At 39.6% G+C, this 23,668-nt stretch overlaps 1 protein-coding gene and 1 pseudogene across 1 annotated transcript; one reads left to right on the forward strand and one right to left on the reverse strand.

The window, feature by feature from the left end:
- Positions 1-3,251: 3,251 nt before the first annotated feature.
- LOC111150973 lies at positions 3,252-7,375 on the forward strand (annotated as a pseudogene).
- Positions 7,376-19,389: 12,014 nt separating this feature from the next.
- LOC111151027 (regulator of G protein signaling 2) lies at positions 19,390-22,741 on the reverse strand. The gene is made up of 5 exons (XM_022508733.1): positions 22,575-22,741; positions 21,441-21,542; positions 21,277-21,338; positions 20,542-20,708; positions 19,390-20,249 (listed from the first exon to the last, which is right to left on the reverse strand). Exons 1-5 carry the CDS (start codon positions 22,682-22,684, stop codon positions 20,055-20,057), a joined length of 636 nt encoding a protein of 211 aa, XP_022364441.1. The 5' UTR covers positions 22,685-22,741; the 3' UTR covers positions 19,390-20,054.
- Between the last annotated feature and the right edge of the window lie 927 nt (positions 22,742-23,668).

Consider the following 23,668-nt stretch of genomic DNA (forward strand, 5'->3'; position numbering starts at 1 on the left):
TGGTTGCATCTTCTGTCACATTTCTGTCCCTACTGATATCACTTTAGTTTCAGTTTTTATTTCTTCTTATCTGTACAATTGTGATTGTCTTTCCTGTAATTTCTTCTCATCTCAATTTACACTACATGAAGTAGCTAGATCAGACTTTTGGGGAATAATTCTTGTCTTGCTAGTCTCTTGGGCAAAAATGGTTTAAAAAAATTCCCTATATTTCTTTAACAATAAAGCTAAAGTTAATCTTTAGCAACATCCTTTTGGATATGCTAGGTTCTATGGCCTCCTAACTCTTATTTGATATTTTTCTAGCATTTTGAACTGTATGGCCTGAACTACTTTTCCAAAACTTTCTTCTCCCTTAGCTTCTAGAACAGCATTTTCTCTTGACTCCAGTGGTATCTCTGTTAATTACTCCTCAGTGTCTTTTGCTGAACCTCAACATGTCTCTCAAATCTTGATATACTCTAATAGATGCTTGGTCTCTTCTGTTATCTTTCCACGTGACAGGCTCTTCCTGGGGAAGCTAACTTATTCTCCAGCACTAACTTGCATGTACACAGTGAGGACTCCAGAGTCTTAGTCTTCAGGCCTGACTTATCTACCTGGTTCCAAACATGTGTTTTCAAATGTCTGGTGAAAAAATCATATGCTTATGTCCTCCATTAAAATGATTCTTTCAATGGCTGAAGGTAGTTTCATTATTAAATCTTGGGGGAAAGTCCATTCTTGTATATGAATAACCTATAATTATAAATTAAATTTCCATAATGGATGAAGAAGGAAGAGAAATAGTGGCAAGTGGGCTTTCCTTTTGATTTTGGTACTTATTTACCATACAACCTTAAAAATGTCACTTAAATTCATGGGTCCTCAGTTTGATGTCTTAAAAAAATGGACTAATCAAAAAAAAAAAAAAAAAAAAAGGACTAATCTAGTTGAGGCAACTCACGTGGTGGGAAATGGGCTGGGTCTGAAGTCTTGTCTTGGTTCTGTCCCAAGTGAGCAAAGTGATATTAGTGAGTCATTTTCCTTTCTAGTTCTTTGTTTCTTATGAAATAAGAAGACTGGATTAGTTATTAAAAGACCTGTTCTATGTACTGCTATCCTAGTATAAGTTACGTATGATTGTGAAAACACCTTGCACACTGTTAGGCATTATATGGTTCTAAGGTATCACTAAGAGTACAAACATTCGGTGCACCGGGGTAGCACAGTTGGTTAAGCGATCGACCTTTGGTTTTGCTCAGCTCTGATTTCAGGATCATGAGATTGAGGCCCCTGTTGGGCTCCTTGCTCAGTCTGGAGTTTGCTTGAGTTCTCTCTCCCTCTCCCTCTGCCCCCCCCCACCCCTCCAGCTCTCTCTCAAATAAATAAACCTTGAAAAAAAAAAGCCTAAACAATCAAGTTAACACTGAAGATGAGGGGCTAAATCATTAAGAACTGATAAGCTTCTGGGTCCTATTAGCATCTATAATGATGGAATCATTTGTGTTCATGAGCAAGTTTTAACTTAGAATCACTGAATTACTATTTACCATCAGTATAATTACCAATATTTGTTGTTTATAATAATTTAATATTGGTTGCATAATTATTAACAGTAGACTTCTAATACTGCATATTGTATTATATACTACACCTACTAAGAATATAGATGCCATTTTTTTATTGTTTCTCTTCTAGTAGGTTGACTTTTAATAGATGTCAGTAAGCTTTTTTGTTTTAAGGAAATGAGATTATATACTACAAATTGAGCACAAAAATAGGAAAGTATAAAAATCTAGTAAGAGATAAAGGGAACTATATCCTTTAGATACCTTACAATACCATAAAAAGTTCAGTTACTATATGACACAGAATTCTCAAAGGTTTTATAGGGGAAAACAGATTCTAACCCTTCTGGATTTATGTTACTTTCCTGTTCATATTTCCTGTTCTATTTAGACACCAGTGGAATGGTCAACAAAAGTTTTTGTCTTTTTTCTAGATAATGGTTGTAGAAAAGATTTGACTAATCACCCTTCCTCCCCCCAATTTCTAGTCTGGCCTGGAATGAACAGAGCTGTACACATGCACACATGCTCAACCTACTTGGAAATGAAACTAGTCCCTTTGGAAGTTTAACCACTTTAGGAAACTTATTTGACACTACATCTGTCATGATTTTATGCAATTTGGCACTTACATTATCTATAATGCTAATTTTATAATAAAGCAAGACAATTTTAAAACATCCTTATAAAAATATGTATTTTGTATGCATGATATTTACAATATACCTAAAATCTGTTTTTCTTTTTTTTTTTTTTTAGATTTTTTTTTTATTTATTTGACAGACAGAAATCAGAAGTAGGCAGAGAGGCAGGCAGAGAGAGAGGAGGAAGCAGGCTCCCCGCTGAGCAGAGAGTCTGATGCGGGGCTCGATCCCAGGACCCTGGGATCATGACCTGAGCCGAAGGCAGAGGCTTTAACCCACTGAGCCACCCAGGTGCCCCCTAAAATCTGTTTTTCGTCTCATCAAAACTTTTTATTTACTTCAGATGTTTGTTTTGTTTTCAATTCAAATTGCACATCTTTTCTGTTTTATCATAGGAATGAAATTATCTGCCTTAAAAAAATACACTCTTTTAATTTCCTTATCTATCTGGGCTATGCAGAAGGTGTTCCCTCTGAGACCTGAGTCTATGAATTCCTCAATAATTCCTATCTCACTGATGAAGAATTCCAGGCAGGTTATTCATTAATTGTTGTCGTCAGTAACCTCACTCACAGTATTAGCTGTCAGATTCACTGCCAAGCTTCCTTTGTTACTGGCTTTAGTAAGACAAACCTTTGTTTATCTTTCATGACAGCTCATAGGCTGTCTTGGATGCCCTGCCTAGCGAGGAGGCGTGGAATGCCACCCTTCTTTACACGTTGTCATTCCTGATGCCGTGAACCATTTCTCAACTCTTACTTAGTCACTTCCTTTCAACTCCTGGGTAATGTTCATTGCATTTCTTGGGCTTGTATGGGTAGCTAGGTAACACTGAGATGTGCAAATGGTTTCTTTACATTGTGATTTGCTTTCAATCAGAGTTTGCTGTTGAGAAGGGGTACCTGGGTTAAAGATTTATGAGACTGCTTTCAAGATCATTATCTTTTTGTGTTCCAGACTCTAGCTAACAAAAGATATTACCATCAGTCATTGGTAGATCACTGGGACTTACCTAAATTTTGTTTAGGGTGATAGTCCCAGACTCTTGTCCTAGGACATGTTCAGGATCCAGGTAAAGAAACAGAGGAGGGGAATGGTGTTGTTATGACTAGACCTGGAAACCTTGTGCCATCTTTAGCATATTTGTGAGGTAGCAGTATGCATGACATCCGTGCAAGATGGTCTTTGAAATGGAGAAATTATGCATACATTTTTTCATCCAAGTTTGGGTGAGTAATAATGGATGGATAAGAAGAAATTAGGAATGAGGGGTGCCTGGTTCAGTCAGTTAAGTGTCTGATTCTTGATTTTGGCCCAGGTCATGATATCAGGATCATGAAATTGAGCCCTGCATTGGGCTCCGTGCTGGTTGTGGAATCTGCTTGATATTCTCTCTCCCTCTTCCTCTGCCCCTCCCCCTACTCACATGCTCTTTCTAGAAATAAGTAAATAAATACATAAATCAATAAATAAAATCTTTAAAAAAAAAGAAGGAATTAGGAATGGAAGGCCAAGGAATGAGAAATATTTGTCTTAAATGACCTAAGAATGTTTTTTAAGCTGAATTAGAAATAAACAAGTGTGCAGTCTTTTGGTAAAGTCTAATATATACCATTTTTCTCTGGGATAGATTTGCTTGTTTATTCATTTAACAACATTTATTAGGCATCTTTCATGTGTCTCAACCTGTGTTAAACTCGAGAATAAAAGGGAATGTAAAACAGTTTATTTCCTCTGAGGAGTTCATAGTCTCATGAAAGGGCAGATATACATTTAAATGTGATGTGATAGTGGTTGAACAGTCCTTCTTTAGTCTTGGTGTGTGGTCTTTCCCTTCTACTTCATCTGCCATCAGGGTGACGAAAGACTTTCATTCCTTTCAGGGTACGAGGCACACATATGAGTATTCTGGGCCATTGAGAAAGGTAATTTCCAATGTAGCACAGTTAAGAGGGGGCTACCCTGGGGAGTGGAAAAGCCACACCCAAAGTGATGGGAAGAATACTAACTACTTCTCAGTTAGGGTGAGAGGTGTTGTTCTCTGGAGTTTTGAGGAAGTTCTGAAGACTTGGGTCACTTTGTAAGCCACAGCCTTGCCTGGTAATGGATGGCTCCCTAGAACTCTCCATATAATTGTCCTAACCCTGGGTGGGGCTGGAGAGGATGCATGGAAGTTAGAAAGCCAATGAATGCATACTCTAAAGAAGGCAGTTGGGCCAATTGTGTCATCTTGGAATATAATTCTGTGCTACTTCTTTTGGGTCTCCATTTTGAATTTTTCTTTAAAGTGGTGGTTCTGTGGAAACTCTATGGCTGTCTGATGTTTCTCAGATAAATAAATGCATAAATAAAATATATAGGATTGCAAAAAACCACAATTAGGTTGAAATATCGTAATCAAAATATTTTAAAAAAGAAAAAACCAGTGACAGAGGAGACTTACACTTTCGGAAAGTTGGAATACATTTTCTTTTCCTTATTCCTCCCACTAAAAATAACTAAAAGCCCTGGACATTACATATGAAACTAACAAACAAAGACTCTGAAAGGTGGAGAGAAATAAAAGAACAGCTAGAGACTTTAGAGACCAAGGAATGATATGGTTGTGATTTCCCTAGATTGTCTTTTTGCCTTATGTATTCTAGACCTAAAGCTAAAAAGCTGGTAACTCAGAAATGTCAACACATACAGGCAAAAAAGTCCCAACAGAAGCTTTCTTTCTTTATAGCCAAAGGGTATGGAAAGGGAAAGTCTAGCAAGACAGAAAACTTTAAACAGTAAGCATTCCACCCCAGCCAAACACCATAGGGGAGAAAAAAAAAATCTGTGGCCCCACCCACACCTATGCCGGCAAAGGCTGAGTGGGGACTGTAGTGGAGTTCTAGTGGAGAGTTGTGACTCCTACCCCTGCCCAGTGTAATGATAAACTTTTCTTCCCCTCAAGTAGCAACAGAGGCCAAGTGGGAAATTTGGACTTGTAGTCCACCTGAAATAATAAGGCAGCATCTCCCTTCTCCTGCTGGAACAGTGACAGATGAAACCAGCTAAAACAGAAAGTTTCAATAGAACCCAGAGTCTCATAACATAATATTCAGAATGTCCAGATTATTATACAAAATCAATTGTCACACCAAGAAATAGGCTAATCTCAGCTCAAATGAAAAAAAAAAAAAGAGAGAGAGGGAGACAATCAGTAGATGCCAACAAAGAGATGACAGAAATGTTAAAGTTATCTGGCAAAGATATCAAAGCAACCTTTATAAAAATATTTCAGTAAGCAATTATGAACATACTTACAACATAAGAAAAGTAGAAAGTTTCAGCAGAGAAATAGAAGATATCAAGAAGAACTGAATGGAAAAATTAGAAATGAAAAATACAAGAACCTAAATAAAAACATTCAATGGATGGGCCCAAAATTAGAATGGATGAGACAGAGGCAATAATCAATGACCTTAAAGATAAAATAGAATTTCCCCAGTTTAAAAGAGTAGAGAAAATGGAGGGAAAAAAAATGAACAGTGCCTCATGTACTTGTGGGATTACAACAACAACAACAAAAAAATGAAGGCTGAGAACTTCCTAATTCAACAAGAACACTAAACCTATATAATCAAGAAGGCGAGTGGATCACAAAAAGGAAAAACCCATAGAAATCCACATCAAAATGTATCATACACAAACTTCTAAAACTAAAAAGCAAAATCTTGTAAGGAGTGAGAGAGAATGACCTTACTCATAGGGAGAAAGCAATTTGAATGACATGAGATTTATCAGAAATCATGGAAGCTGGAGAAAGTGGCATGTCATTTTTATGTGCTGGAAGAAAAGAACGGTCAATCCCAAATTCTATATCTAGGGCAAATGTCCTTTAGGAATGAAGGAGAAATCAAGACATTCTCTGATAAATGAAAACTAAGACCATTTGTCAGCATTAGAACTGCTCACAGTTCTTATCTCATGAAAGGAAGGGGAAGACAGGCATACTGATAACCAATTCAAAACATTAGCAAAAGAGATGTTAGACTCACACTATGGAATACTACTCAGTAATAAAAGGAAAAGCCACTGATACATGCAGTATCTTGAAGAATCTCCATAGTATTATGTTGAGTAGAAAATCCAGTCCCCAAAGGTTATATACTGTAGGATTCCATTTATATGACATTCTAGAAATAACAAAGTTATAGAAATGGAGAGATTAGTGATTGCTAGGGTTTAAGGATGGAGTAGGGTGGCAGGGAAGTTTGCATGACTATAAAAGGGCAGCACAAGGGATCCTTGTGAAGATAGAAATGTTCTGTATCTTGACTGTATCAATGTCAGTATCCCCGTTATGATATTTTACTATAGTTTTGCAGGATGTCACCATTGAGGAAACTGGGAAACTGAGAATACACAGGATCTCTCTGTATTGTTTCTTGCAATTGTAGGTGAGTCAACAATTTCTCAAAACGTTTACTTAAAAAACTGTAATAGAATAATATATGTGCTTCTTTATTCACACTTTAAACTTTTTTAAAGTTTCTAGCAGTAAGTCTAATTACTATTGGAACTTGGAAGTAATGATGAATGCAAACAATGTTTCAAAATACCTTCAACAACTCTAACGTGACATAAAAATATCTGTACTTTGTGACAGTCACATGTCTTGCTACTTGTTGTTTGTTGCTTAGATTCATAATGGAAGGAAATGCTAAATTTACTTGGAAGTTAGTGAAAATAAAGATGTAATTCTTTCCTATCCAAGGATACAGACCCCCAAAAGGTCTAAAAACAGGTTTTGAACATCAGCTCAATGAGAATGTTTCTGATTGACAAGAGAAATAAGATTAATGTTTGGGGATAGATTTCTCAGTGAGAAGGCTATATTCTCTGAGCTTGGACCTAGTTGGTGGGGATATGGCTAAGATGGACCCAAAAGGTCAGAATCATTGGTAAATATGGAACACCTTATGGTGCCTCCCTCAGGAAAATGGTGGAGAAAATTGAAATAAGCCATCATGCCAAGTACACTTGCTTCTTCTGTGGCAAAACCAAGACGGGAAGAAAAGCCATGGGCATCCAGCAGTGTGGTTCCTCCATAAAACAGTTGCTGATGGTCCCTGGACCTACAACACCACCTCTGCCCTCATAGTAAAGTCTACTACGAGAAGACTGAAAACATCGAAAGACCAGTGAAAGCTCCACCATTTGAAACATTACTAGCTTATAATAAATGGGTTAATTTATGGAACAACAACAACAAAGCTATTATGGAGGTGTGAACAAATAACTTGGGAGATCAGAAGTATTTGCTCTGCCTCAGGTTTGTCTGTGAAGTTTTAAAGAGATCAAAGTTTTGACAAGAATTTGAAGAGGGAATAAGGAAATCTCAGAGGAAAGAAGGGCATTTCAGACAAGAAAACAATGTGTGCCAAGACCTAGGGTGTGGAGCCACCTGAGAAGCTCACGCTGTCAAGGAGTATTGAGATGTCTGCTTTGACACAGGCCAGGGTGCCTTAGTAGAGACTAAAGGGGATAATTTAAGAAACTATCAAAGAAAACTGGAAAGGTAATTGAAGCAGAATGAAAAGAGCCTGCTAATAGATCTGAAGCTGATTGTATAAATGATACAGGGTTGCTGAACAGGCTTTCCTCGATGGAGAAATGAAGGTGGAGATCAGATTTAATTTGAAAAAGGGAAGGGGAGTTAAATTTGGATGCCTCCGTGTGCCAGCCCAGTGTTAAGCACAATGCATACAATGCTTCTTAGATTTCTTAGCACGGTTTCTAACATTGACATAACTTACAAGTAAACAATCTGATAGAGCTTCAGTATCATCCCAGAGGCTGAACAACTAATTAAAATGGTGAATCAAGATGACAACTGGAGTCTGATCCATCTTTCAACGCCATGTTCTTTCCACCCCTTTCCTCAAGTAGGATGAATGGGAGTGAGGCTGGTCTGAAGGTGAGAACTTTCAGTAGAATGCAGTCAGGAATCCAGCTGCGAGGTGGTGAGAGCCTGCCCAAAGGCAGACTGTCTTCAGGGAATTGTTTGTTTTTTAAGAAAAATGGTATTACCCTGGAATTACTTAAATGCTATTGTTACTGGGTTCTTTGTGGAAATTTAAGGAGTAGAGCTTCGAGGGGATTATCTCTGAGGTTTAGTGACTCAGTAATGTGAGTGGGTGAGGTTTCTAACCCTCATAAAAAGGTATATAGTGGCAGGTTTTCAACCCAGGGGATGGAGTTGGTGGTGATAATGTCAGCGACATGATAGGGCACTAGGGAGAGAAGCAAGATGCCACCTGAGGAAATAAACCATTAAGAAATAATCAGAAGGACAGTAGCCTAGAGTATGAAAATGACATTAGCAAAAAAAAAAATGTGGGTACCCTAGTATCCTTAGTGATTTGAGAAATGCCTCAAGGGATTCTTAATTTTTAGAACTTAAAAAATACTGAATGCAATATGTTATTGGTTCAGAAATGATCCTTTCTATGGCTAAAAATTATTTTGGAGTTAATAAGAAGTTAGGCTTAGCTAACACAAGTTTTAAGGCTCTTATTTAAAGAGGAGTTGTTGTTGTAAAGCAGAGCTGGGCTTTGGTTTAATCGGTCAGTCAACACAAGTTCAGGGAGCATATAACAACACTACACAGCTAAAATACGCCTTCCCAGACCATCCTGTCCCTTCCCTATCTGACCATTTAGTTTATTTCTTTCTTAGGCATTTGTCATAATCTGGAATTATCTCGTTTATTCACTTGTTCAGTAACTATTGACCGCAGTGGAATGTCCATTCCACAGGGGCCGGAAACCTCTCTCTTTTATTCAGCATGGTGTCCCCATTGCCTTGCACACAGTAGGTGTGCAGCAAGTTTTTGTTGAATGAAGGATTGGAGGCAAAGATTGATAAACTGGTGTGCCTGGGGAATGTGAGTTGGGTCTTGAAAAAATATATAGGATATAGGTAGAATAAATGGAGTAGGAGGCCTGTCCAGACAGAAGGCCAATATGAGTGAAATGATGTTGGCTTTGCTTTTGGGGATAGGGAGGAGAGCAGATGGATGAAAACAGTGATTTTTATGTTAGATTGTTTGGGAAAAAAATTAAAATGATAAGGATAGGGATAGATTTCAGGAATATCCAAAGCCAAGCAGGATTTTAGAGTCAGAAGAGATTTTAGAGACCCAGTCAAGTGTTTACAGATGAAAGAGTTGAGAGGGGACAATGCCCAGGTTAACCAGGCAGTTAATGCTGTTATGACCAGATTCTCATTCTGTTGACTTCTAATCTAGTGCTCTTTCTATGCTACTCGGGAAATACGGAGGCGATGAAACTTTCTGAATGAAGCACGATATATAGTTAAATTGGTATTTATGAGGAATAATCTGCTTCCATATGTAGGATGAGTTGGAAAAAGGAAATTCCAATTTCTTTTTTTTAAAGATTTCATTTATTTATCTGACAGACAGAGATCACAAGTAGGCAGAGAGGCAGGCAGAGAGAGAGGAGGAAGAAGGCTCCCCGCTGAGCAGAGAGCCCAATGCGGGGCTCAATCCCAGGACCCTGGGATCATGACCTGAGCCAAAGGCAGAGGCTTTAACCCACTGAGCCACCCAGGCACCCCAGGAAATTCTGATTTTAAGAGAACAGGCAACAGCCCAAGAAGTAATATTGGCCTGACACAAAGAAGGCCTAGATAGTGATGGTAGAGGAGTAGAAGGAGAAGGGCAATAATCACTGAAGGACAAACAGACAGAACTAAAACAGCAGATTAAATTTTGTTACTCTAAAAGGCCTTTTGTGATAAAATATTTAATACTTAGAATATTTTTGTTCAGGGATACCTGGCTGGCTCAGTCCGTAGAGCATGTGACTCTTGATCTCGGGATAGTGAATTTGAGCCCGATGCTGGGTGTAGATTGCTTAAAAATAAAATCTTAAAAAAAAAAAAGAATATTTTTGTTCAGTCCCACCTAGAATATTTACATGTTTTGCTTTTAAGTTTTGTAGAATGCATGTTGAGCGAGGAAGTATTTATTTTTGTAACAGGTTGTACAAATTCAGAAGAAATGCATGTTGTTGTCTAAGTAGTTGGAACACAAAAATCATATGTTAACATAAGGCCTATATTAAATCATATCAGCAATAACTAAAGACTCATGAAATGAAAGATACAGCATTGAGAACTGTTTTCCCCAAACTTGAAAGCTTTGATTTTCCTGTTAATGATAATAAATGATTTCTATTTTGCATTAAAAGCTTACAAATGTCTTCCACATGAATTATATCTTTTGATCCCCCCCCCCACCAGAACTTGAGGCTAAGAGATGAGCTAAATGAGAAAACTGTGACTCATAGAAGTGACATTTCCACACACAAAACTTTAGGAAGTGGAACTACAAATCAAATTTCTATAGCTATTCCTTGTATTAGACTTATTTTCTCTTTTAATACTTTCCAGCCATATTTAAACTGATAAAGACAATTCATGCAGTCAGGATAAAAATCATGTGTGTTCTGGGTTTTATTTAGCGGTGACCTATTTTGTGACATCCCCAAGTGCTTACTGAATCATAGACTGTCTCTTCTGTCACTTCGGAACAATATACCAAAACAAGTTCCTCTCAGCATTGTGTAATGGACATTGCCAATTGACCACACAGTTTCAGCTCCTCCTTTCTAACAAAACCCCAAGTTGTTTCAGCTACCTGTTGCTTCCTTAGGCATGATCTCACTGCTAGACTAAAGAGTTGTATTGGAACCTGGTGATTCCATAGCCTTGACCCATAATCATTCAAAAACCGAGTGTTAAGCCAATCCGTTTATGATTTCTTCTATGGACTGTGACAAGTTGATCTAATTAGATTTAAGAAATAAACATTTTTCTCTATCGTTGGAGGAGCAATCTTTTGGTGTCCATTGCTACCCTGGTTAATGGCAACCATTTTGTGACCATGATGGAAGCCACTGTGTTGACACAACTGAAGTATAGAGGAGGACTGAGTGAAAGGGAGTGCCGAATAACAGCAGGAGCTCAGGGTGCACCAGGATTGGTATCTACCCTAGCTTTGAATTTGTGTATTTTCATGCAGGTTTGATTGGGGTTTTCTAATACCTGCAGACAACATCATCCCAGTGCTAGATGTAAGCAAGGATAACATATGTTAACATAAGGCCTATATTAAATCATATCAATAATAACTGAAGACTCATGAAATGAAAGATACAGGGTTGAGAATAATCCATCGAAGCTAAAGTTCCCCTGATGGCAGGGACCATAGATCTTGTCCATTGCTCTGTTGGGTACCTGGATGCATATTGTTGAATGCATGAAAACACTATTCTAATTCTAATGATTCTAGGGGAACCTGAATGGCTCAGTCTGTTGAGCATCTGACTCCTGATTTTGGCTCATGATCTCAGGTTTGTGGGGTCGAGCCCCACATTGGACTTGGAGCTCAGCACAGAGTTTGCTTGAGATTCTCTCTCCCTCTACCCCTCCCTCCACTTGTGCTCTCTTTATAACAAAACAAAACATAAATAAAATTTTAAAAAGTTATAATGAGCACAGGAGCCGGTTATTTTGAGATACTGACTCACTCAAGTCAGGGTTTTCATATTAACTGAGTTAGTGGTCTTCCAGTCAACAATAGCTTTTGATCTAGACAATATTTTTGTCTAGAAAATAATGCAAAGCAGTGTTATTAGATAACTCTTAAATAAATAATATTATTACTAAACATTGTTTGCTAGCACTTCTGTAAGTATTTTGCATGTATCAATCCATTTATTTAAAAAAAAATTAAAAGAACAAAAAAACCTGTAAGGCAGTCTGATATTCCTCTGCTTTCGACTTGAGAGACAGTGAAGTTCGTGCCTGGCTGGCTGAGTAGGAAAAGCATGTGACTTTTGATCTCAGGGTTATGAGTTCAAGCCCCATGTTGGGGGTAGAGATTACTTAAATAGGTAAAACTTCACAAAAGAAAGTTCCATAATATGTCCATGTTTGGTGACACAGCAAGTAAGAGAGGTGGTATTTGAATTGTGGCAATCTAGCTTCATTGCCTTCATACGGGAAATAGAAGATACTTTTCCCAATTAAAGGCAACATGGTGGTGAAGAATTTTGAGAACCGCTGGCTATGAAATGTATTTGGGCATTGGAAAAAAATAAGAAAGTAAAAATTCATTTTGGTTTGTGATCTATCATCTAGATTCAACCTTTATTGCTATGAGGTCCAATAAGGTGGACACGTGTGTCTACTGAACCCTTGAACTGTGACTAGTGGGCATTTGAATATGCTGTAAGTATAAACACACATCAGATGTAATAAGACTTAATTTGAAGACTTAATTTTGAGGACTTAATAAGAGAAAGATATATAACATACCTCTTTAATAATTTACTATATGGATCACATGCCACAATGATAGTACTATTCTGAGTATACTGGGTTACATAAAATACACTGTTAAAATTAACTTCATTTGTTTCTGTTTGCATCTTTTAAAGATTTGACTTATTTATTTGACAGACAGAGATTTGACAGACGGAGATCACAAGTAGGCAGAGAGGCAGGCAGAGAGAGAGAGGAGGAAGCAGGCTCCCCGCTGAGCAGAGAGCCTGAGGTGGGGCTTGATCCTAGGACCCTGGGATCATGACCTGAGCTGAAGGCAGAGGCTTTAATCCACCGAGCCACCCAGGTGTCCCATCTTTTTGCATCTTTTAATGCGGCTTTAAAACTAAAAATTTTGCATCTTTCAATGAGGCTATGAAATATAAACTAAAAATTATATATGTGGCATATTATTTTTTTACTGGATAACACTACTTTCCTGATTTTATTTTTGATGTTGTTTCTGGGCTCTTTCTACATTCTCTGGATTTAAAAAAAATGACTCAAAGTTCAGAGATACTTCATCAACATTAACATTTTCAGTAGTAGATGGATTATTGACTTTTTTTCTGAAAATAGTTGTATGAAGACCAAAATTATTTTTGAAATTATTGTTACTAGCTGTCCTACAACGTTAATTGTCTTACTCGCACTTTTGTGGAATGTTACAGGGTTTACAAAGTTCTGGAATCTGAAACAGAAGTAGAAGAACTCACAAAGGGGTAGAACTTTAAGTCCTGACACTGAGGTTACCATGCTCAATGGCCACTTCTGTGAAATCACTCTGTATGAGAATGCACTGGTTTGTGCCAAATGGAGATTTAACGTCATAAACTTCAGTGCTAGAGGGCAAAGTTCAACCAAGCACCACCTGCTTGTGAAAGCAAAGCTTTATATCTGGTTTTTCTCAGACTCTAGCACAGGTCATGTAAACTGCACATTTTCTTGGTGTTTCAGTATTGCAGTTTCAAAATGCACTTATAGAAAATTTGTGGTTGTGTTCTGAGGCTAAAGACTGAGAGAATCATTTGCAACGGACGTGGAATGGGCCTCTGATATTGTAAGTTGCAAATGCATTAAAAAAGAAAAAAAGGCAAAACAACAACCAAGAAAACCAAGTTACTTTTTACCCCATAGCAGACGGCAGCAAATAGTTTCTTCTCACTTTCCTATTTGGGTCTTCTCTCTTTTTCATTATTTTGACTTTGATATAACGTCTGTACATGTCTAAGTTACACACCAGCTAAATAAACACACAAGTCTCACTCCTAAGGGAAGTTTCCATATAGGTCAGTGCAGTTTTTAAACCATATAAATATCAGATTAACTTGGGATTCCAGAAAATCTAATGTTAGGATCTTATCCAAGATCCACATAGTTTTTTTCCCCCCTCTAAATTTGCAAGGCAAAATGTAGAGACAAAATAAAAAGCTTTGCAGACTCCTTAAAAAAGTTTTTTTACGAATGAGCTTAGCAAATTCAAATGGAATCATTTATATCACTGCTTGTAATTTTTTTTTCACCGCATGCATTTTTATGGAAGAGTTTGAGAATCAATCAATGAGCTGATCAGTGAATCAATGATCAATGGATACTGAGTATCCTTCATGTTTGGAACCTTACTATTACTCTGAAAGTTAAGTAAAATAAGCCAAAATGGTACCGTGATTGACCATTTAGTTGGAAGATAAGACCGACACACCCTTGACAACCTTTCATAGAGGCGAAACTTGATCTGAGCCTTGAGAAAAGAGTTAAATTTAAAGGAAGGCAGAGCAGTTCTAAACATGGGGGATAATTTGATCTAATAATGGGAGAAAAATAGTGTATCTCAGGAACAATAAGAGAATCCAGCATTGATTGCTTCTGGATGGTGAAACTAAGACTGGATAGGCAGAAAAAACAAAGAATTTTTATCTGTAGGTATTGGAGTTTCCTCTGATTTGGGAGATACCAGAGAGTTTGCATATTTTCTGGTCGGAAGAGTGATGTGAAGACATCGATGTTCAAATGGCCATCTAGTGAATGAATTAGAAGCAGGACACCGAACCTGAGGTCTACCCAGGTCCAGGGGAGGGAATGACAACCATGGTGTGTAAGCTTGGCTGTAGGAGAAGGGAAAGATGCCTGGGATAAACTGAAGGAAGATTCCGTAGAGCCTGATGTCTAGGCTGGTTGATCATCTTACTGAAATCCATTTTTAAGAAAAATAAAGTGTAGCTTTTAGGTTTGAGCTTGCGCTCCCAGCCTTTCTTTTTCTGTCCTTCTCGGTAGTTGACCATTTCTTATGCTCCTTCACATCTTTCTTGCCCAGAGAAACCTTGGTAAAGGTTTGCCAAAAAACTGAATCAACAAAACAGCTTTCAAATATACATCCTCACAGAATCTATCTGCCTACAAAAATGTCATAGTACTATACAAGACCTAATCTTACTTTCCCCTTAGGTTAACCCATTTCTCCACCCTGAGTACTTTCCCCTCCATCCTTATTAAATCAACTCATTCTTTAAATCTCATCAAAAAACGCCACTTTACTTTGTTCCTCGACAGATTCTAACTAAAAGTATTTGCATTTTTCTTTTGGTAATTAATCACCAATCATAGCCCCCCTGATGTTTTAACTTTTGTACATTATTCTGTAAGCCATATATATTTTTTAAGTTGGTTCCCTTCCCAGGACAGAGCCGAATGTGAGGCTTGAACTCCCCACCCTGAGATCAAGCCCTGAGCGGAGATCAAGGGTCAGACACCGAACAGAGCCACCAGGTGCCCCTTATTTTGTGAGATACTTAATGAGCACCTCTTGGAGGACAAACTGTGTATCTTACATGTCTTTATATTTTTTTCCTCCATGGCATAGACTTGTGTTCTGCATAGCGTAGGCGATGTCTAATCCACTATCGTCACATTGGATTATTTATTGGGTGGCATTGTCCTGGTTTAGGTGCGTGGCATTTCTTGTCTGGGCTATTAGTGCTGTCTCCTGGCTCATCTCCCTGCCTCCAATTTTTCCTCCAAATTTGCTGCCCAAGTTATTTTTATACATTTTAGTTGAGATTCATGTCTGTTGCCTCAGAATAAAATCCTAACCTTTAATATTCAAAAACCTTCTATCACCTGGTCCTGGGCTTCACTTCTACACCCATCCTGGGCCCTATTCTCCACACAGAGTGCGGTCTGGTCATGCTGGACCATGGGCCCAAAATGGCTAATATCAGTACTTTGTTGAATCCTGTCACCTTGAGCTAGAAGGGACCTCTTACCCTACAAGTGATTCCTTTTATTTATTTAGTTTTTTTTTGCCCTTCAGGTCATAGGAGACACTCTTTTGGGCTGTTATTGTCACCTCAGGCAACTCCGTGCTACTCTTTAGCTAGAATGCCAAAAATAAACCTCATCTCCTTGCTATTGACAACAACAGGAAAACTTGTTTTCCAGAGTTGTCAAAAGGCATCTAAGCCAGTACACAGAAATCTCCGTGAAGGTCAAAGCTCACTGTTTAATAGTGGTGAAGTCCCTTAAGTCAGACTAACTCCTTTTTTTAATCTGTGATGGGACTAACACAGGAAAACAAAGTTAGAAACAGGCTAGTGCCCGGTATAGGGTGGGGCTTTCTTAAAGTCCAAATGCACAATGCACCTCAGCTGTAAGAGACTCCCTGCCGGCCCTGACCAAACATTGTGGTAAAACAGACAAACGCACCAACAAACCCTCTACCAGAGACCCATTTCCTCTGAAATTTTGAGTGATCGCTCTAAGCCACGTCATTGAAACTCATCTGTTGCCTCCCTATGTTCACATGGCAGAGAATACACAATTCTTCTATTTCCTCAGTGGGACTGCATGAGATTGCTGTATTTTGAAATGCTCCTGAGCTTAAAATCTTTGAAAAAATGAAATACTATCAAAACGAATAGACTGTGGATCTTAAATGTATGAACTCGGAGAATCTGGAGCCTTAAGTGATATTTATTTGTGGAGGTATGTGGCTTCTAATCTTCAATCTATTTCTCTTTGTTCCACACTAGAGAACTTTGGAAAATACCACCTGAATAAAGCCTGTGCTTTTAGCGGCCCTGAAAAAGTCAAAACTCTTGTTTTTTGTTACTATAATCTAGCCTCTTCTTCAATTAAAGGCCAAAAGTTATAGAGAACATGCTGAGTAAGAGGTAGTTATTTTTTTGCCAAAGGAAAAACTCTGCAGATATTTTCAGACATTTGAGCCAATGTGCCTTTTAAAACTTTGTAGTATTTCCTTGTGCATCGGTAGATACTTGTTTCATCAAAATGTATTTATAAGACCTTTTAATACTCGTTCATTTATTCAGCAATGATTTATGTTGCTTCCGCTGTGTGTCAGGCAAGGTGCTAGGTGTTGGGATTCAGCAATGAATAGCAAAAGATACTGCCCTCAAATTGTGCTATCCAGTCTGGGGGAGGAGTCATAGGATTATCAAATAATCGTACCAATTAATGAGAATTCTATTAGCGCTCTAAATTAGAGAATCTGGTGTTATGAGAATGTCTAAAAAGGGATCTGACCTAGATAAGGAGGTCAGGGAAAGCTCCCCTAGGGAAGTGACAATTGCACTGATCTATGAATGAGTGAGAGCTAAAATTGCATTCCCTGCAGAGGGACTATTACGTGCAAAGGCTCTGTGGACCGGTGGGCATGCTACCTGCAGTGGGAACGGAAGTGGGTCAGTGCAGCCAGCAGAGCTGGGGAAATGTGGCGAAGACGAGGTTGGAGTGGAAGGAGGGTTCAAACTGTGCAGGTGCTAGGCCATAGTAGGGATAATGCCTTTATCCTAATTGTTTGGAAGACCTGTCAAGGGTTTATAAGCAACAAGAGACAAGATCAAGCTTATGTTTGAAAAGGATTCCCGGAATTAAAAAGCAGGGAACACATGGAGTGTAGGGGTAAGAATGAGGGGAGTCTTGACATGCATCAGATATTGGCATCTTTGATGAGGGTGGCCATGGAAAGCGGGCTGGAAATATATTTGAGTTAAAATAAATAGGACTTGGTAATGATTTGAAATGTATGGCATGACTCTTTGAGTTTCTCTGTTGGCCAAAACCTTTCCAAATTAAGGCATAGGGAGACCCGACCTATTTATTCTCTTAAGAAATGTCGCTGTCAGTAACCCTTCAGAATTCATTGATTCAACCACTATTTACAGAGCCCCTGTTGGGGATATCCTTGCTGCTGGCAATGCAGGAGTGCAGGAGGCAGTCTTTCATGGAGGTTTTGCCTGTCGGTACCAGGCACTTTGGCTAAAATGAAAATTAGTGGAAAAACAATGAAAACAGTATTTAAACTATGGGGGTAGTGGTATCAATTTTTTTTTTTTAAGATTTTATTTACTTAAGAGAGAGAGAGCGAGCAAGCAGGAGGAGAGGTAGAGGGAGAGGCAGACTCCCTGCTTTGCAGGGAGCCCCATATGGGACTTAATCCCAGGACCTCAGGATCATGACCTGAGCCAAACACAGATGCTTGACCCACGGAGCCACCCAGGCACCTGTCAATTTCTTTTGGCAAATCAGGATGCTTCTTCTTCTTTTTTTTTTTTTTTTTTTTTAAGTCATTTACAATTTCTAAAGCCCCTTACTACCTCATAGGCAGTGGGATAGATGGGAAGGTGTACATTGAGGAACTAGGGAAGATGGACTTCCGAGGTCAGAAAGCTATGAGAAATTATTACCTCAGCTCAGGTCTTGCAAATCTGAGACGAGGGCTCTCATTCCTTTTTGAGACTGTAATCAAGGAGGGTGGGAAAGAAGCGTCCTGGAGAAGAGTATTCCTTTTCTAAATAACCAGTTTGAAAAATAACAGATTCGAGGCCTCTCACTCTCAACTAGGAGAAAAAGCACATTCCTAAATTAAGTTTAAGAAACAAAAGTGTGCTTCTTTTGCCTTCATCATTAGCTAAAGTAACATAACCAGATTCTTTATTGGCCAAATGAAGGCAGGAGAAATCAGGAAAATTCTGATTTTTGTATTGATCATGGAGATGACCAATTTCAGGTATGCATCTTGGAAGTTCATTTCTGTACCCTGTGGGGGAAGTAGGAACCAAGGGAAATATAAAAGGCAGTCCTACATTCACCTTATTTGGCTTCCTTTTTCATTTGCAAAGCAGAGCTATATGAATTACTCTGGTGCTTTGCCTACATTATATTATTTTACTTTTTTAAGATTTTATTCATTTATTTGACAGAGAGAGATCACAAGTAGGCAGAGAGGCAGTCAGAGTGAGAGGGGGAAGCAGGCTCCCTGCAGAAAGGGAGCAGAAAGTCCGATGGGAGGCTTAATCCCAGGACCCTGAGACCATGACCTGAGCCGAAGGCAGAAGCTTAACCCATTGAGCCACCCAGGCGCCCCTATTATTTTACTTCCTATACTTAGCTAGTCTTTAGTAGATATCCAGGAAGGGCTTTAAGGTCATTTTTTGTTTGTTTTTATTAACAATAAGCTTGATTTTCTTTTCTTTTCTTTTTTTTTTTTTTTTTTTGTTATATTAGAAAGTTTGACCCCAGAGTGGTTTTAAGGAGGTGGTCTGACTTCTCTTGGCCTTCATAATGTTTATTAGGTTTAAAAAAGAGGTAACTGCAGAGAAGGCATATTCCTATAACTTCTCATTTCTGAGCACTGTCCGTTTTTATGGAATGGGCACATCACCTAGGATACTCTTGATTACTGGAAAGAGGTTTCCCTTGTATCTGCCATATTTCCAGTTTAACAGTACCCTCTCCAACAACCCACAAAAGCCCCCAATATCTGAACCAAATATTCAACATTATTTATCAAAATAAATTTATTAAATGTATTCAAAGACCACGTCAAAGTTTAGCTGCCTTCAGGACAGTTTTGGCACTCATCATGGACAATGTAGTTTCCTACATGACAGCACTCATTCTATTACACCACGTAACAATTCAAATACAGACCGTTTCAGTTTTAGTGTTACATGAGACAACAGTACTGATGATCTATAGTCATAAGAACTTCAACACCCTTGCACACAGTAAACATTTTAACATTACTTACTCCTAAATAACTAAAACTAAAACCACTATGTGGTAACATGGACTGATTTAGGGAAAGATATACAGCCAGCTAGCTAAGGCCACATAATCCCAGACCTATTGATTTTTAAATGCTTTTGGACCAACAGTATCACATCATACCTTGGGGTCTCACATTCCTATTTCTGCCTTCCCAGTATGAGACACACCACATGTAGACCACTTTCTCCCTGTGTCCTGGACACAGCACGGAAGCTGTCCCAATACAAGCTTCTCCTAGACAGTTACCACCTTCCTGATGCACTAACTCTGAATCAATAGTTCTGAGTGATGTTTCCTGAACACCCAGGCTAAAGTCAAGGTCAGTCTTTTTGGCAGGTCACAGCCTTTCCCCTTAGGAAAAAAATGAAATGTCCTCCACTTTTGGGCTCCCTTTCTCATCTCATGTGGCATGGGGCTCAGTGGTGATCTGAGGCTTTTTACACAAGTCCTGGTAAAATTCTGACTCCAAGAAACGGGGATAAGAGTTGTTCTCCATCAAGCTGTAGACCCTCTTCTGGGCAGTAGTAAAGCAGCCACTTGTTGCTTCTTGTATATTTTGAGCAATCAGAGTTTTGGTTTGAAAATCTATGTTTATCTGAAATTAAAAAAAAAAAAAGTGGTTTATTCCATATTCAGAACTAGAGATTGATACCTGTATGATATTTGAAAACAAGAAGCAAAACCTATAGTGTGTGATAAGCTTCATTAGCCAGGTCATTTAAGAAATGAAATCAATCTAATTAAAAACCAGAATTCGTTTCTAAAAACCATTTACTCCCCACCCCCCCAGTCCCCTGACTTTTAATTTAATTTGATGTCTTTTGTTTCGTGTTGGTGCTAAGAGTGTTCAAAATATGCGGTCATGAAGAACGTTGTTTCCCCCTTACCTCTTTTGGAGCTTCTTTTTCTATGAAATCAGTATATATTTTCCTTGCTTTGGAGGACAGTTTTTGGGGTGACTTGGTTTTTTTGAAGTCTTCACAGGCCAGCCAGAATTCAATATTTTCTTCACAAAACTCAGATTTTAAAAAAGCCCTGAATGCAGCAAGACCATCTGGGCAAAGAGGAGGAAAAAGCAAGCGCACAGAATGTGAACTGGGCGACCAATTAATCCCTTCAATTTTTTCCAGAACTACCATTTCCCCACTCCTATATTTTATTATTTCTAGATGATAGCAATTTTCTTGATTTCACTCAAACTTGTAATCCTCTCAATTTAGCTCTTTAAAGGCTAAGATGCTAATAAGCAAATGCTTAAGTTGGTGCGCTGCTACAAAAATATAAAGAGTTAACTTTGCTATTAATGCAAATATTTATATGGGAACCTAAATTCTCTGGGAACTAAACCTCCTGGAAACATTGTATGCAATGGAAAAGCTGACTCAACCCTAAGGAAGAGGAACTGCCACTATAATTTTGGCTAGTTTTTCTTCCCTGTCTACAGTGAATAAACCATGCATTTCCATGGTTAAATACTAGGAAATAAAGGAGAAAAATAGGCATTATATTTTTAGCGATTATAAAGCTGAACTCCCCTTGGGCAATCTGCTCTTCTGCTGTGTGAACAGCTTTTTCTAGACGTGTGATACTTGAAATGGATCAAATTCAACAGGTTAACTTACATTTACTGGCTAGCAGCTCATCAAATGCTTCTGACCACAGTTGTGCTTCCTCAGGAGAAGGCCTGCAACAGAAAGTCTGCACGTTAGCTTGTGCACATCACAGTTCCTCTTTCCAGCACAGCAGCAAGCGATTCACATTTCTAAGTACAAGATTTTCAACTTACTTGATGAACGTTTGCTGTTTGCTTTTCTTGCCATTTTTGGGCTTCCCAGGAGAGGATGAATTTTGCAAGAAGTAGCTCAAACGGGTCTTCCAATCTTTTAATCTAAAAAAAAAAAAAGAGAGAGAGAGAGATACTCATTAAGTGGGAACATTTTACATTGCTACTGCAGTTGTAGGCATTTTTACCAAATAAAGTCACCCAGTAGCTACAAACCAAATAAGACAAAACAAGAACTCTTCAAGTCAGTCTCACGCATTTTACATTTAAACCTAGCACCTACGTGCCGAACACAATTAGCTTCATCCATTCATCTGAACAGAAGTACTACTTTTATAACCAAGAGTAAGACTACTTAAAATGACTAGGGTAGTTAAATGAATTTACTTGACATACTTCAAAAGGCAGATGCTATTTCTGGCCCACAAAAGGCAGCAGTTTTTCTGCAGCCTTAATTATAATTCTGAGACATTTCACACTTGAAACCTCCAGTGGAACTGCCTGGAGCCAGTCAGCATTCATCTCCCGTAGAGCAGGAGGCTCTGGACCACACTAGAAGCCATGAGGGAGGGAGGTGTGTGTGTGTGTGTGTGTGTGTGTGTGTGTGTGACCCCCACCCCCACCCCCAACTACAACACTCATTTTAAGCAGATGATGTACATAAGGATTCGTTTCAGTCTTTGGTGGGTCAGATATGCAGTTCCATTTTTTAAAACGAATATAATCAGAACCAACCAAAATACTCCTTCCAGAAGCTGTGTAAGCTGATCAAAACTTATAATGCAAGGTACCATTTCTGGGAATGCTCTTTGGCCGCAGGATTCTCGGATGTTATCGTAAATGCAGGGGACAAAAAGCCAACCCGCAATTTCTCAGGCCCATCTACCACCGCCTCCAGTCCAAAAATTTTCTCAATTCCTAAACTACCGAAACTCCTTTGCTCACGTAACGAAATCAGTACATACCACACGGATTTAACCTTACTTAGCGAACTGACCTTTTCCACATTTTTTCCCCCTGCAGAAGCGCAGGTTACAGTTTCCTAATGTCAATCAAAACCGAGCCGGAATGTATCGCCTTTGCAGCAACCCGGAGAGCCAGGTCCGCAGCGAGGGGCGGGAGAGAAGCCATACTCACAGGGTCCGCTTCATTTTTTCCCGCTTCTCCTCGCTCTTGGGGCTGTTGCCGGAGCTCTTGTCCATGGATCCGCAGTCGTGCTGGACAGCCAGGAACATGGCACTTTGCATTATCTTCCTCCTGCTAGGGCCGCAGATGTTTGCGAGACAATGTGAGCGGTCACATTTATTAGAGGGGGTGGGGCGGGGCCTCAGGCCTCCGGTCCTGCCCCCCAGAGGGCGCCGATTGGTCGGTTGTAGACGGGCACGGGGCGGAGTCAGCCCCCAGCCTGCGGCAGTCACGGGCGCTGCGGAAGGGTCTCGAAGGGAGGCCCGCTGACGTCTGCGGCTTCTGCTTCGTGCGCACTCGTGCCAGACCCGGCGGCTTGTGGGGTTTGGTGTGGGACCAGACAGAGAAGCTCAGCAGCGAGCCGCGGCCAGCGACCTTTCTCAAGGAGTGGCGGCCTCCGGCGAAGGGAGGGAGCCAAAGTTGGCCGCGGGCCGGAGGCGGGAGGGAAGAGAGGGGGGAGAGGGGTCCCCCACGCTCGCTCTCCGCTCCCTTCCCCCACGCTTACGTGCCCCTAACCGCGGAGTGGAGTGCTGCTTCCCCGCCGGGCCAAACTTGCTTGAACCAGAGAAGAGTTGCCTTGTGTTGAAATAAGATGTCCCTCCTTCCCACCCATTTTGAGAGCTCGCTCTCTTCCCACCCCTCATTTCTCGCTTTGCAAACTAAGGCGGTTGGGAGACCCTCGCCTATTCCGCTCTGCGACTCCATTTAGTTTGCGGGGAAGGAAAAGATGAAAAGCAGGAATCCTGACAATTCAGGGGCAGGTGGTGTGACCTACACTGCAGCTTGCCGGGGCCTCTTGAACACGTTTGGGAATGAATGATAAATAGGGAAGGAACAGGAGAAAGTGACTTCATCAGACCATAGTGTTTTTAACTGTGTGTGCCTTTTTGATCACCAAAGGATGCGAGATTGGGTCTGACCTTGGGGTTGCAAACTGTTTCTCCGGAGTCCTTGGCTGCTTTTCCTTCCAGAACAGAGATCACAGATCGCCCTGTACTGAGACAGAGGGAAACACCAAGACCTCGCAACTGTAATACGCCAGAGCC

The sequence above is a fragment of the Enhydra lutris genome, unplaced genomic scaffold (assembly GCF_002288905.1).
Source record: "Enhydra lutris kenyoni isolate GAN:26980312 unplaced genomic scaffold, ASM228890v2 scaffoldscaffold25, whole genome shotgun sequence".
NCBI lineage: Eukaryota > Metazoa > Chordata > Mammalia > Carnivora > Mustelidae > Enhydra > Enhydra lutris.

What these genes read in the sequence shown, in the direction of transcription:
- LOC111151027 (XM_022508733.1), bottom strand. Translation starts at nt 22,684, where the DNA reads ATGCAAAGTGCCATGTTCCTGGCTGTCCAGCACGACTGCGGATCCATG. An exon ending in GAAAAAATGAAGCGGACCCT is followed by an intron (nt 21,543 to 22,574) that starts GTGAGTATGGCT and finishes TTTTTTTTTTAG; the next exon opens with ATTAAAAGATTGGAAGACCC. An exon ending in AAACAGCAAACGTTCATCAA is followed by an intron (nt 21,339 to 21,440) that starts GTAAGTTGAAAA and finishes TTTCTGTTGCAG; the next exon opens with GCCTTCTCCTGAGGAAGCAC.